Source organism: Galeopterus variegatus, unplaced genomic scaffold (genome assembly GCF_000696425.1).
Source record: "Galeopterus variegatus unplaced genomic scaffold, G_variegatus-3.0.2 Scaffold5519, whole genome shotgun sequence".
Classification (NCBI taxonomy): Eukaryota; Metazoa; Chordata; class Mammalia; order Dermoptera; family Cynocephalidae; genus Galeopterus; species Galeopterus variegatus.
In genome coordinates, this window is record NW_007731630.1 from 1 (window position 1) to 13,605 (window position 13,605).

General features: G+C 36.7%; 1 protein-coding gene across 1 annotated transcript in view; it reads right to left on the reverse strand.

Moving 5' to 3' along the window:
- Positions 1-894: 894 nt before the first annotated feature.
- LOC103604980 (myotubularin-related protein 13) overlaps positions 895-13,605 on the reverse strand; it is a gene marked incomplete at its 5' end in the record, with an annotated part of 148,821 nt that continues 136,110 nt past the window's right edge. Inside the window, 7 exons of the mRNA XM_008589562.1 lie at positions 895-1,097; positions 3,237-3,382; positions 6,037-6,212; positions 7,603-7,730; positions 9,240-9,432; positions 10,881-10,954; positions 12,049-12,221. Of these exons, the coding sequence (XP_008587784.1) occupies positions 895-1,097; positions 3,237-3,382; positions 6,037-6,212; positions 7,603-7,730; positions 9,240-9,432; positions 10,881-10,954; positions 12,049-12,221 (1,093 nt within the window). The remainder of the gene's footprint in view (positions 1,098-3,236; positions 3,383-6,036; positions 6,213-7,602; positions 7,731-9,239; positions 9,433-10,880; positions 10,955-12,048; positions 12,222-13,605) is intronic.

The window sequence follows — 13,605 nt, forward strand, 5'->3', positions numbered from 1 at the left end:
GAAACTAATAGTAACATTAAGACAGCTTTCTAAAATATGTACAATGCTTCTAATTTATAAAGTTCTTTCAGAACTATTTAATCAAAGCAGGAATTTATAAATGCAAAAACAAACAAACAAACAAACAAAAAACAAACCCAACTTGCCCAGAGATGAAAATGACTAAAGTTGTGAATGGTGGAAATGCAGTTTTAGAAAATACACATTTACAAATAGTAGGGCATGGAATAGGGCTTAACATATTTGAAAAACAGTAAGAGATGACAAGAATAGGAAAAAAAGTGTTTGTTTACATTCTTTAAGTAATATCTCCTTGAAAATATTCTAATTAGATAGTATAAGAAAGCCCTGCCTACACCTGGGTCAGCAAATTACATAACCTATGGGCCCAAACTGGCTACACGCATTCATTTCCTTACTGTCTATGGCTACTTTTGTGGCCAAGGTGAGTAGATGCAACAAAAGACATACAGCTCGCGGAACGAAAATATTTAAAAGTTTGTGGATCCCTGGTCTACTGCAGACTTTCGTCTCTCCTATCTGCCTGAGTAAATCCTATTCTTATTCAAGTTATTTTCAGGTATGCTAGAAAAGAGGCAAATGGGGAAGAGAAGGACAAATAAGGGAATCCATAAAGGGGACAAGAATTTTACCATTCATCTTCTGAACTAATATGGGCACTTTTCAGTGATGTAATTTTTCTTCTGGGAATTCTAATGAGATACTTGCTCATGCTGCATAAAAAGTATCCATTAAATACACATATCCGTGGAGGTCTTGCTCCTATTTTCTGGCATTTTCATATATCTCTGGGGCTATTGATATAAACAGCCTGTCCAAGGATCAAATGGGAAGAAATTAAAGAAGGTTCCTTTCTGGAGCCCATTGGTAGACTTACCTCCGGCAGAGTGAATACATCCTGTTGGAGGCAGTAATTCGAAAATACTCTGGTTTTGAACGGGAAGAGCTGCCACTTATGGTTCCCAAACCTAAACGCTGATAGTCTCTGAAACAAGCTCTTTCTACTAACTGTTCCATTGTAGACTTCTCTGAGGCCTTCAGGGTGGTACTTGTAGGGAGTTCGCTATCATCTGAAACTGTGATGGCAGAGACAAGCTTTGAAGAAATGAATAGCTCAAAGTAAAGGATTTAAAACTTCTTTTTGAAGAGGATCTTTAAAAGAGGTTTACATTAGGGCTACAGGTATTACGTATATCACTGATTAAATCATGCAACATCTGTGAGGAATCATACTCGAACGTAAAGTAAAACAGTAATGGATAGTCAGGAAATCAAATATAAGAAACCTGATTAACTAAAAAATGTCAGGAAATAATACCATTTAAATACTTCCTAAAAATAATATAATTTTGAATTCATTACCCATATTTTTCTGTTTCATTACGGCTTGCTTATTAATGTGAAATTACAGTGATTTCTACTTAGAACTCTTAAAAACACCCAAATGTTGTCAGGGGCTAACTTGTCAGTAAAATTTATCTTTAATATGATCACTACGAAATTCATCACCCAGGTTTCGGTTTATTTTTCAGAGCATAAACGTTTATTAGAAATTTCTAGATTAATCAGAAGTTCAGAAGTTCACCAGAATGAAAAAGAGTTTTCTTAGGGAGGTATAAAGAAATTCTACTTTTTTCCTGGAAATATTTTTGTTAGGGGATGTTGTATACATGGGAAACTCCCTCACACTTTTGCAATCACATGTTACAGAATCCTTTAAGATTTTAGATATGAAAGAATTTACTCAATAATCAAGTATTTTAGGGAGGATTTTCTTTTTTTTTAAAGGACATTCCTAATTGGGACTGCATGTTCTAACTACAAAAAAAAAAAAAATTCCATGTTAAAAATGTCCTAATTTACTTTCCTACTTATTTTTAAAATGAGAGATGTGCAAGGGAAAGATATGGCTCTCTTTCATGAAAATTAAAGAAAAAAAGAAAAAACCAACAGTTTATCCTGACAAATATAAGACTTTGAGTTTCAATTTGTGAACTTCATAATTCAACATAATCAGGCATCAGTTTTGTATTGCTGTTTTATTTTCAGAGAAGCAAAAATATCATATAATTTGGTCTTTTGGGGGAATAACTATCAAAGAATAATAGTTTTTGTCTCATGAAGTCATAAAAATTTCAAGTTGGAAGAGTCAATCATGATGGATAGCAGTAATTTTTTTATGGCTTTCCATATGACTGTGAGGAGGCCAGGGTTCCAACTAATAGACATTTCAGTATCGTAATGGTGGGTCTTTTAATTGTCCCCAGAGGCAAGCTTGTATGTACACATTCTCACACAGGGTATGCATATATACACACAAAACCACACACGTTTCTTTATCCCAACGAACTCAAACGGAGACCTTACAACCAACGTTCTCTCTAAAGATGAGGTTTCTTTTTTTAAGATGATGTCACAGGGTATGCATATATACACACAAAACCACACACGTTTCTTTATCCCAACGAACTCAAACAGAGACCTTACAACCAACGTTCTCTCTAAAGATGAGGTTTCTTTTTTTAAGATGATGTTAGTAGTAGTTGTTTTATAATCACTGGTGATTGATTCTAAGATTCTGAGAAGGAAAAGTGTGTAATGGCATTTTGCTAACCATTAGATCAGATTCTTTGTCATGTTAAATTTAATAATACATTTTCCTACTAGCTTTCTGTCTCTATTTTCCTAACTGAGAGGTATCTCAGATGCCCAAATTCTGTTCTTTTATTAAATACTTAACAGGAGTTATTTTCTTATCATTTAAGAATTCCTTCATCGTAGGTCCCCTGCTTTGGTGAAGAGCACCCACAATGTTCTTACCAAAAACACAAATCTTCAACTTCAAATATTCAATGTCCTTACTTCCTTATTCTTATTACATTTGTAAGGTACCGGGGACTATCTTATACCCAAATTCTCTGTGCAGCAGGGTTTCCTTCTTTTACCCTTTAATGAGACCCACATAAAATGGCCAATTAGCTGTATGAATTTAGTAAAGGAGAAGTATAATTTAACAAAATCTTACCAGAACAATGGAATATTGGGAAAAATAATTTTTCCCCGCAGTTCTGAGAAGCTAGTAAATGCTTCTAATCTTCTCATGAAATCTAGGTTTTTGTGAGTCGAGGTGTAAATGAAAGTACATTTTAGTTTCTTATTCACATGAGAAGAAAGAATAAAATTGAAAGATGAAAGAAAAATGAGTTCTCACATACCAGATATGTCATCTTCGTCATTCCATCCAGGACGATTTACTCTCTCTTCCACAATTGTTCCTGTCCTCCTCTTCAATAAATACTGCCGTCCAATTGTCATTTTCCCTGCCCTTTTGGCACCTTTCACAATTGTTTTTGAGAATGTGCTACAAGTCAGAAACCAAAGAGAATGGCAATTTAATATGAAGGTACCACTTATATTTCTGACACCTACATAGCTCAAATTGTTCTCCATTCCCACAGCCACTAGTATTGCCCACACTTTCAGTAAGCCTGTCCTTTTTCAGATAACTTTTTTATATGGCAGTAGACTAATTTCCTATAAAACACCTTCATCATCAGGGAATTGCAAAAAGTACAAGAACCTGATATAATATGACACAAGCTACTTATCACCCCAAATCTAAACTCCTCTGATTGGCTTTCTAGTCAAGCATGCCCTGAACCCACTCTGGTTATCCATCCCATTGCCTCCACCACAGTTGCCACAAATCATGCTCGTAGAAATCCTCCTACATGGAAAGCCAGCCTGCCCCCTTCTCCACTGATTCAAACTCTCTTTCCACTAACTCACAAGTCCTTTTTTGAGATCGAAACACAATTATAGCTGGCAATGCCTTTACTTATTTTTTAAATGTCTTAAGTGTTTATGTGTGGTGTCCTGCCTCTAACTGACTATAAACCTTCTGAGATATAGAAAAAGAATAACATAATTTCTCTTCTTGAGAGGAGAAAAATAAGAAACCAGAAATTTAAGTATTCTTTTGAGAATCAGCTATAATTAAAGAGAAACCAGAATGTAAAGAATTTGGACCTAAAAGGTACTTTATTTATTAAAACAGTTTACCCTTTCTTGCTGATAGAAAATCTCTGCTGGGTATTTACAATCCAGAGAATTAAACAAAGAACTTATTAGTTATTTCCTAACTAATCAGATGGAGGTAAAGATTTTGAGAAAGATTGTTCTTGATTATGCTCTTCTCTACCACAAAGAACAGAACTTTTTTTGTGTTTTCTTGCCATTTGATAAAAAGTGATAAGGATTCTTCTACCATCAAACAGTTTTGCCAAACCCTGTCTTTAGTCATCTGCAATTAAACCTGAGGCTTATGAAACATGTTTTAGATAACTGTTGGGAATCATAAAATACTGATTTTTAATATTAATTCTATTGTAAATGACTTCAGATGTAACTTAAACTCAATGGGATTTTTGAAAAATTTTCCCAGCTAGAGCTATATCTTTTGTTTCACATACTTGAGGCAATTCTTAAATTTTTTAAACTGCTATATTTCTGTTGCAGCTGATATAACAGCTTGGTACAGATATATATTTCTGAAACTAATATAAACATATATATATTTCTGATAGTTTCTAAAACTAAAACACCATATAAAGCTTTGTTTCTTCTACAGAGGGCCGGGATAACAAACATCATAGGCTACTCTGTTGACCCTATAGTGCTAAGAGGCTTGGCTCACCATTGTAAACCCTTAGGAGACTGTTCATTCTTCAGCATATCATACATGGATATTCACGGTCTCCTTCACTTGCCAGGTAATACGGTGGCTAACTATGCAACTAAAAAATGACATACTGCCTGGAACCTCAAATCTTCTGTAATCCCCAATCTATCCCACTTTCAGGCAAAGGAAAGGCCTTTTCTCCAAAGTCTGCAAAGATCTCCCTAATATGTAATTTAGGCAGATGTCCAAATTCCAGGGAATTAATAGTGAATTAAATGAAATTTTAGCCCCTATATTTTATCTCTGGTGGAAGAGAATTTTAAAATAATTGCTATTTTGTCCCTTTTCTCCAAAGTCTGCAAAGATCTCCCTAATATGTAATTTAGGCAGATGTCCAAATTCCGGGGAATTAATAGTGAATTAAATGAAATTTTAGCCCCTATATTTTATCTCTGGTGGAAGAGAATTTTAAAATAATTGCTATTTTGTAATAACTGAAATTTAAAAGTTTCAACATAAATTCCCCAAAACTTTCATCAGAAAATAGGGTTTGTACTAAAGAAATATGACAACTAAATGTAATGTCTGATCCTGAATTGAATCCTGAACCAGAAAAAAAAGTAGCTATAAAGAATCATCAGCAAAATTTGAATAGAAACTGTGAGTTAGATAAGAGTTTACGTCAATTAAATTTCCTGATTTTGATTACTGTACTGTAATTATATAAGATAATGTCTTTGTTCTTAGAAAATACATATTAATGTGTTTAAGGACAAAGGGGCATTTTGTATATAACTCAAATGGTTCTGAAAAAAATATGTATGACAGAGAATGACAAAGCAGATGGACCAAAATAGAAACCACTGGTAAATATGGGTAAAGGATACATAGGAATTCTTTGTTTTACTGTTATACATAAGTTTGAAATTGTTCAAAATAAAATGTTATAAAAAAAGAAAAAAGAAAATAAGGCCCCTGTCTCTGGATGAAAGCAAAACTGTCTATTAGGGCTGGATATTAATAAAAGCTGAAGGGATAGCTCAAAGGCAGTTAGAAAGTGATCAATACGGGTAACGGAAAATAGAATTTCACATCCTAAAAATGCACCTCAGCAATGGACATCATAGTCAAAGCCTCTTAGACCTTTTAGTTTTTGAAACTCATTACATATGTCAATGCTGCTATTCCATAACTTTTCGAGCATGGTTCAGTGGGCTTGACAGAATGGTGAACAAAAGGAGCAATCACTTACACACTGACACAAAATATAAGTCACTTCCTCTGACAATCAGATAAGGGAGGGCTCAAATTAAGAGAGCTGTCTTTCTTCTTACCGAAAGGAAGTGTTCTTTTCCTTCTGTTTGGGTAAAATTATTTGCGGGGTAGTTTGTCCAGCAGCAAAAGCAAAGGTGCTGAAAATGGACTGAGGATAACGGAACTTCATCAGCTGTTTCTTAAAAATCTCTACTACTTCTGGACTGACTTCTTCATCAAATGCTACTTTAATCAACTAGAGACAAAAGAGATTACGCATATCAGAAGCATTAAGGATTTCTAAACAACTATCCCCCAAATTATTGAAATAACAGAAAATAAAAATACCTAATGGCAAGACTTTGAAAGTTGAAGGGATTTTAGATAATACACAATTTAATTTTTTAATTTAAAAAATAAAGCGAGACTCAGGTTTTGTCACCATAGATGATTAGTTGGCAAGGAAGATCATCTATCAAAAAGTTGGTTTTCTTTAAGACGATTCTGTGATGGGATAGAGACTTAACTGATAGTGGGTGAAGTAGCAAACACAGCCTTCTCATTTCTCAACCTCTGGTTATAGATAGGGAATTTGGCATTAGGTTCCTTTCTACCCAGAGATACCACAAATCAAGGAATTAAAAAAAACATCAGTTTGACTAGAATTCTAATCACTATGTCAGGCAATATTTGAGTGTAGAGTTTTTTGGCAGTTGGAACAGTGAATCCCTAGGTGGTCAATGCTCTCAGGAGACAGGAGGTCTGGAGCCTAAGGATCAGCAGCCTCAAATTTTATGCAGTTAGCACAGCAGCTACTAGGGAAGGCTCCTTGATAGAAGGAACGAGGAAAGAATTGGAATTGTTGGAAATTTGAAAAGTCAGAGAGAAGGCATGAAGAATAGGAAAAGCAAAATATTACAGACAGAATTTTTTTTTGACTGGTAAGGGATTGCAACCCTTGGCACAGTGTGGTCCACACCACACTCAGCCAGTGAGCACACCAGCCATCCCTATATAGGATCCGAACCCGCAGCCCCGGTGCTACCAGCGCTGCACTCTCCCGAGTGAGCCACAGGGCTGGCCCTACAGACAGAATTTTTAAAAATGGAAAAACTAAGAAAAGATCACTTCTTCCAGGGTCTGGTGTGCATCAGTAATTCTAGAAGTTCAGATATGCTCACAGCCCCCTGGAAAAACCCTTGCTTTATTGGGGGTTATTCAGTTAGTAACAATAGTACTTTAGCCCTAGCTATACTTCTTGGAGTTTTGCCTCTTCCATAGAAGAGCCATAGGCATTTCCTTCTGAAACAGATGCCAAGAGAATTGCTTTTTATCTAAAGTCTTTATAAAACAGGAACTGAGGTATAACTTGGCAGAGAACAAGAGTCAATTGTGTGTGTCTGAGTTTCTAAGATCACTAAGTATTGACAGATAATCTGTTTCTACTCTGAGTTGGCGAAGGGGCTCCTGAAATGAAGGATTAAAAAGACTATTCATGAGGTTACTCAGCTGAAGATTACCCTCTCAGACCCTCTAATCCTCCTCACCCTCTAACTTCTGACTACATGAAACACAAAGTGGCCATGACATCATTAGATTTGCAGAAAACTTTTGAATAGTAGAAAAATTGCTTCCTTTCTTGATACCTGAAAACATGCTGATGTGATCTGCAGTCCTTCTTGCATGTTCTGCTGTAGCTGGTTCTGCATTGTGATCTTCTTTTCCTTGGTGACGGAGGCAATGGGAAAACTCCGCACAACCGTCTGCTCACCAACTGTAGGAAGACAGGACAGACTCAGCAACTTTATAGCTCTTATCTAGAGTCTCTGCTGCTCACTTCATCAGCCTCTGCTGGAGAAATGTATCTGGAGAGGACAATGCCCAGGAATGCAGTCAGAGAAAATGCCATGATTCTAGAATCTCATTCATTAATTTTTTTGCATGGTCATTCATCCCTGAGACATATCCTTTCCCAGAGTGAAGTATCTATCACAGCCTGCCTGCCTTAGTTCTTTCTATCTCCCCAACTTACTGTCTGCCACACAAAATCACCTGGTTTAAGGCAATCTTATAGGAAAAGTAGGTTTTATACAGAAAAAAGAAGTATCCTCAAATATTAAAAAGACACCTAAGATATTTAATGTAAGAATAAAGCAAAAGAGAACAGGTTTTTAAAGTTTGTTTTCATATGTGGCAAAAGGTTCTGTACTATATATATGTACCTTGGAAGAAAGGACTGGACTTAGGCCCAAGATTTTTAGGAGTTTAAATATTAAAGCAGGAATGAAAAAATATAAATATTTATCAACTACCTGAGGTTATGAAGATGAGAGTCCAGAAAAGAAAGAATACACACAAAGTCTCCCTTGGAGAGTTTCCAGTTCCCCAGGGGAGGAGAGTCACATATAGAATAATAATAACATGGAATTAGCTCCTAGGTTTGAGGGAACAGACTACAAGGATTTGAGTATTTCCAAAAAGGAGAAGATCTCTGCATGCTAGATGAACAGAGAATTACTCCTGGAAGAAGTAAGAGGGAAGGTGAGCTTTGAAGAGAGTATAGGATTTGGATTAACAGAGGAGAAAAGGGAGGCCATTTTAGGCAGTGGTATAGATAACATAAAGGAGCATCAATGAATAAGGGCTCACAGCTAGTAAGCTAGAGGAAGTGAGACTTGAACTAGGTTTATCTGACTTAAGAGCCTATAGATTTATCCATTTATTATCACCAGAATTCCTCAATCCCTGGATCTATCAATCCCTAACCTGGAAAGTTCTGACTATACTCTTATGTCAAGTTCGTACCCAAAGGCTAAGCAAAGTCAGGATGTACATAGGATCTAAGTCTTAGGATGCATTAAACAACCTATGCTTATATAACACATGTAAAATTATCACATTTCTGTGTGTCTTTAAAGCAGAATTTTTAAATTAGCAATTTAAAAAGAAGGGCTGGCTGGTTAGCTCAGTCACTGGGAGACATGTTTAGCAGTTAAATACTGTGAATATTCCTAAGTCACAATTCTCAGCCTCATGAAATTGACTGTTTCAGCAAATGAACCCTCAATTTATTGTTCAGAAGACACCCTTTGTTCTTCACGTAAAAATCTATGACCCAACTTCTCATTACTTTTGACAGACAAAAGTATATTCCCCCAAATTCCCCAAAAATTTGTGATGAAAAGCTTATTTAGGATTTGGAACACTCTGCAAGTCACTGTGCAACTGCATCAAAACCTCATGTACCACACAGATGTCTGTGTTTTGATGGCGTGAGTCCTACCTAGCTGATCATGGGGAGTCCCCCTGAAGAGAATTCGGTATGTGGTGAGGAACAAAGCTCCTTCTGCTGGCAGGAGCTGAGGGCCTCCAAGACCTCCAGTGGCTTCTTCTCTTCCATCAGGATCCAGTAGGACTCGAAGACCTTCACATACAATTTCTTCTCCTGGCAGTAGAGCAGGTCTAAGAATCTTGGGCTAACAACAAAAAAAAGTATTTTAAACATAACTCTTTGGGGGTTTCCAACACTTGGACCAAAGTTATCTTTTCAGTTACAGACCTAGAAAACTTGAGCCAGACTTTGCAGAATTGGGAAGAGGCAGAAATGAAGTTTCTGCATCCAAATATGAAAATATTCTTTGCAGCATTGCTTATTAACAGTAAAATAATCAGTAAATAACTCAAATGTTTGAAATATTCATACAATGAAACATTTGCAACCTTTAAAAAAAAATGACACAGGTCAATATTTGTTAACATAGAAAGATATCCAGAGTACACTGTTAAGTAAAAAAAGCAAGTTGCAAAATGAGTAAGTATATTATGATGCATTTTTGGAAAAAAAAAAAATTCTAAGACTATGAACCAAACTGTTAAAGGTGGTGTGATCATGGTTAAGGGTGGAGCTGGGAAGGCTACCAGGGACTTTCACTTTGTACAATGTGTATTCCTTTTATACTCGAATTTTATACAAGGAGCATTACTACTTGTAAATTAAAAAAACAAAGAATGAGTTTTTAAAAAGACCTAATCCTTCTTGGCCAAGTAATGAACACTCACGCATCTTGGAAAATCCTGACTCGGTATCCTTTATATGAGGAACCACATGATACACTCCTCTGAAGAGTTTAGGGCTAGGAAAAAAATATATTTCTCCTGGAGGTCTAACATGTTTCTTTTTTAATAAGCAATAAAAACTACATAAATCAGCACTATTCTCTTTGCTTACTCTAGGAAATTAGAGCTAAATGTAAAGCCAAAGTATAGTGATCACAGTGTCTCAGGTTTCTGACAGAATTATCTTTCCTATCTGTCTGGCTTCTGATTTCTCCTTTGAATTTATTTTCAATAGTTTTGTTAAATAGGCAAGAGGGTACTGAACACTAGTCCACAGACTGGTGCCAGACTAGCTTCAAAATAATCATTTGGGAGGCTTGTTAAAATACAGGTTTCCAGGCCATGTCTGAGGGTACTCCAGTTCAGGAGGCTGGGGTGGGGTTCAGGACTCTGAATTTTTAATAGACTTTCTAGCTGCTTGTGATGTACAGCCAGATTCAGAAACTTGGTGTTTTTATGGTAATCGCTTTAAATCCTTTTTTTTAGAAGTAGTCAGGGCATAAAATCTTAGGTTAGGCTTGGAAGTTAAAACTGTTCATAATTTATACCCTTCCTATAAAAGTAGACTCAATAAGAGGTTATTATTGCTCCCTTTGTTGAAGCCAAGAAAGGATACTATTCCTATTTCAGTATCCTTTTTATAAGGTTCTACATGACAAACTCCTCTGAAAGTTTAATGTGTCATTAAAACTGGAGCTGGTCTCTGTAAAAGGTTAGGAGAAGGTACTTCCTGGAACATAATAGCCTATTGTTGCTGCTTTTAAGAAGAGACACTATATCCTGAAAGCATGTAGTCTGGAATAATTACCTTCTGTATAGGTGGAAGTCTTCTACTTTCTCGATGCACTGCTTCTAGGGTCTCAATGTGCATAGCTACAATTCCTAGGAGGAATCAGAGTTTTCAAAATGAAAGAGCACATAACGAGCAGAATGAAAACAAATTCTAGATATTTCAGAATTAAAAATGAATCAAAGCTTGGTGGTTTCTTAAAAAGTTAAACATAGGGCCGGCCCGGTGGCGCACTGCTACAGTGCGCCTCTTGGGACACTGCTACAGTGCGCCGCTTGGGAGTGCGGTGGCGCTCCCGCCAAGGGTTTGGATCCCACAAACAAACCGGTTCCCGCTCACTGGCTGAGCAAGGGGCGGGTGCAGCACCGAGGGTTGCGATCCCGTTGCCGGTCCCGGTCCGGTACGGGCGCGACACTGAGGGTTGCTGTCCGTTGCCGGACACGAAAAAAGACAAAAAGAAAAAAAAGAAAAAAAAAAAGAGTTAAACATAGAATTACCATAAGACCTAGCAATTCTACTCCTAGGTATTTACCTAAAAAAGCTGAAAAGAAGGACTCAAACAGATACTTGTCTGGGAATATTCATAGTAGCATTATTCATAATAGCCAAAAGGTGAAAATAACCTGTGCTCATCAATGGATAAATGGATAAACAAAATGTGGTATGTTTATATAATGAAATATTATTCAGCCATAAAAAAGAACAAAGTTCTGATATATGCTACAACATAAATGAACTGTGAAAAAATTATACTAAATGAAATGTCAGACATAAAAGTACAAACACTGTATAATTCCACTTACATGAAATACCTAGAATAGGCAAATTCATAAAGACAGAGAGTAGATTAGAGGTTACCAGGGACTGGGGGGTGGGGAAACAGGAGTTATGGCTTAATCGGTACAGACTGTCTCTTGGGGTGATGAAAAAGTTTTGGAAATAGACAGTGGTAATGGTTGTACAACATTACGAATGTAATTAATATCACTGAATTGTGCACTTAAAAATGCCTAAAATGGCAAATTTTATGCTATGTACATTTTACCAGAATTTAAAAACATTTTAAAACAACTCATCAGAAAATAAACTACACAGAAGACAAGTATTATGGGTTTTATGCTGAAACTCAATTATTTCCAATATTCTGATTCTTTATTATTCTCCATTATCCAGGCAAAATGATTACCTGGTATCATGCAGTGAAGGCTCTTGATGTGATCCTGAGTAACTCCACTCTCTGTACAAACCTTGTCAATAAATCGGGTAATGAACCGCACAACAGAGTTGGCAATGTCATTATTCTCTGAATCTTCAAACCCACTCTCTGTATCATAGCTCTCAGCTACACTTCCTGCAATACTGAGAAAGTCAAGGAAAGAAATCATGGTCAGTACTGAAATGCAACAAATGACTACTATATCACAGTCAACTTACATAGCAATTTAAACTTGCTTAAAGAGATGTATGCTGAAGTAGTAGGATCACTTAACTCCATGGTTCCTTCATAAATGATAGCAGTGAAACACAATGTTCTACTTGCCTACACTTGGAAGCATTTCAGGCTTTATCCTTTCGACCCAGATTTGTTTCTGTAAGTGATCTTCTGTCAGTCTCTCAAAATGAACTCAGGAACCACAGAGAATAAAGCAAAAGGGGACTCTTTCATTAATTATCTGCTACTTGAACTTTCTAAAAAAAAAACTTGTTCTTCCAAATTAATTACTAGATAGAGCCAGACAAAGTAATATGGCTATATTTGGCAACCAGGGAACATGTTCCCTGGTAGGCAAAGTAAAATAATTTTTTTCAGCAGCTAGCCTATTCTTCCCTCATGGGAGGAACACAGTGTCAGTATTCATCTCTCTCTGAGTGCATCTAAACACTTTTGGCCACTTTGAAGCTACCGTTCTTCTGTAGGTGATAAAATCATACAAGAGAAGGGAACACATTTGAAATGGAGCAGATGGGAAAGCTCAGTCCCATCCCTCGTAGTGTATTCAGTTCCCATTATACAACAAATCAGACTTCTAATTATGGAAAAGACTCATTTGCCTGTTCTAACCTACTCACTGCTGTTTCCTTCAAAGCCAACCACACTGGCTGAATTGGTGTTACAGTAGAGCTAAGCAGAGAATGTATGGCCATCATACAAAGCATTAAAGAATTTAGGTGCCATAGCCACTCACTGTGAGAGAGCATAGTCATCTATAATGGAGACTTTTTGAAAAAAGGAAAATATGGTTATTGATGGTCATAATGGAAATTAACTTGACTGGCAGTGGGAGATAAAGTTAAGGACAGACTAAGAAAGATCTTCAACATCAAGTAGATGAGTCCAGAATTGAAAAAACAGTCTTGTGGGATTATGAGCAGTAAAGTACTGTAAAAGCATCATTTCAGGAAGATTCCTTTGGCAGTAGGGCAGATAACCATAGAAAGAGGAATAAAAAAAATGAAACAACTAAGAGACTATTATAACAATTATGGGGGACGGCCCAGTGGTGCACTGCTACAGTGCGCCGCTTGGGAAGTGCGGCGGCGCTCCTGCCGAGGGTTTGGATCCCACATGCAGACCGGCCGTTCACTGGCTGAGCGAGGAGCGGGGGCAACACCGAGGGTTGCGATCCCGTTGCCGGTCCCAGTCCGGTGCGGGCGCGACACTGAGGGTTGCGATCCGTTGCCGGTCACGAAAAAAAGACAAAAAGACAAAAAAAAAAAAAAAAAAAAAAAAAAAAAATTTTGG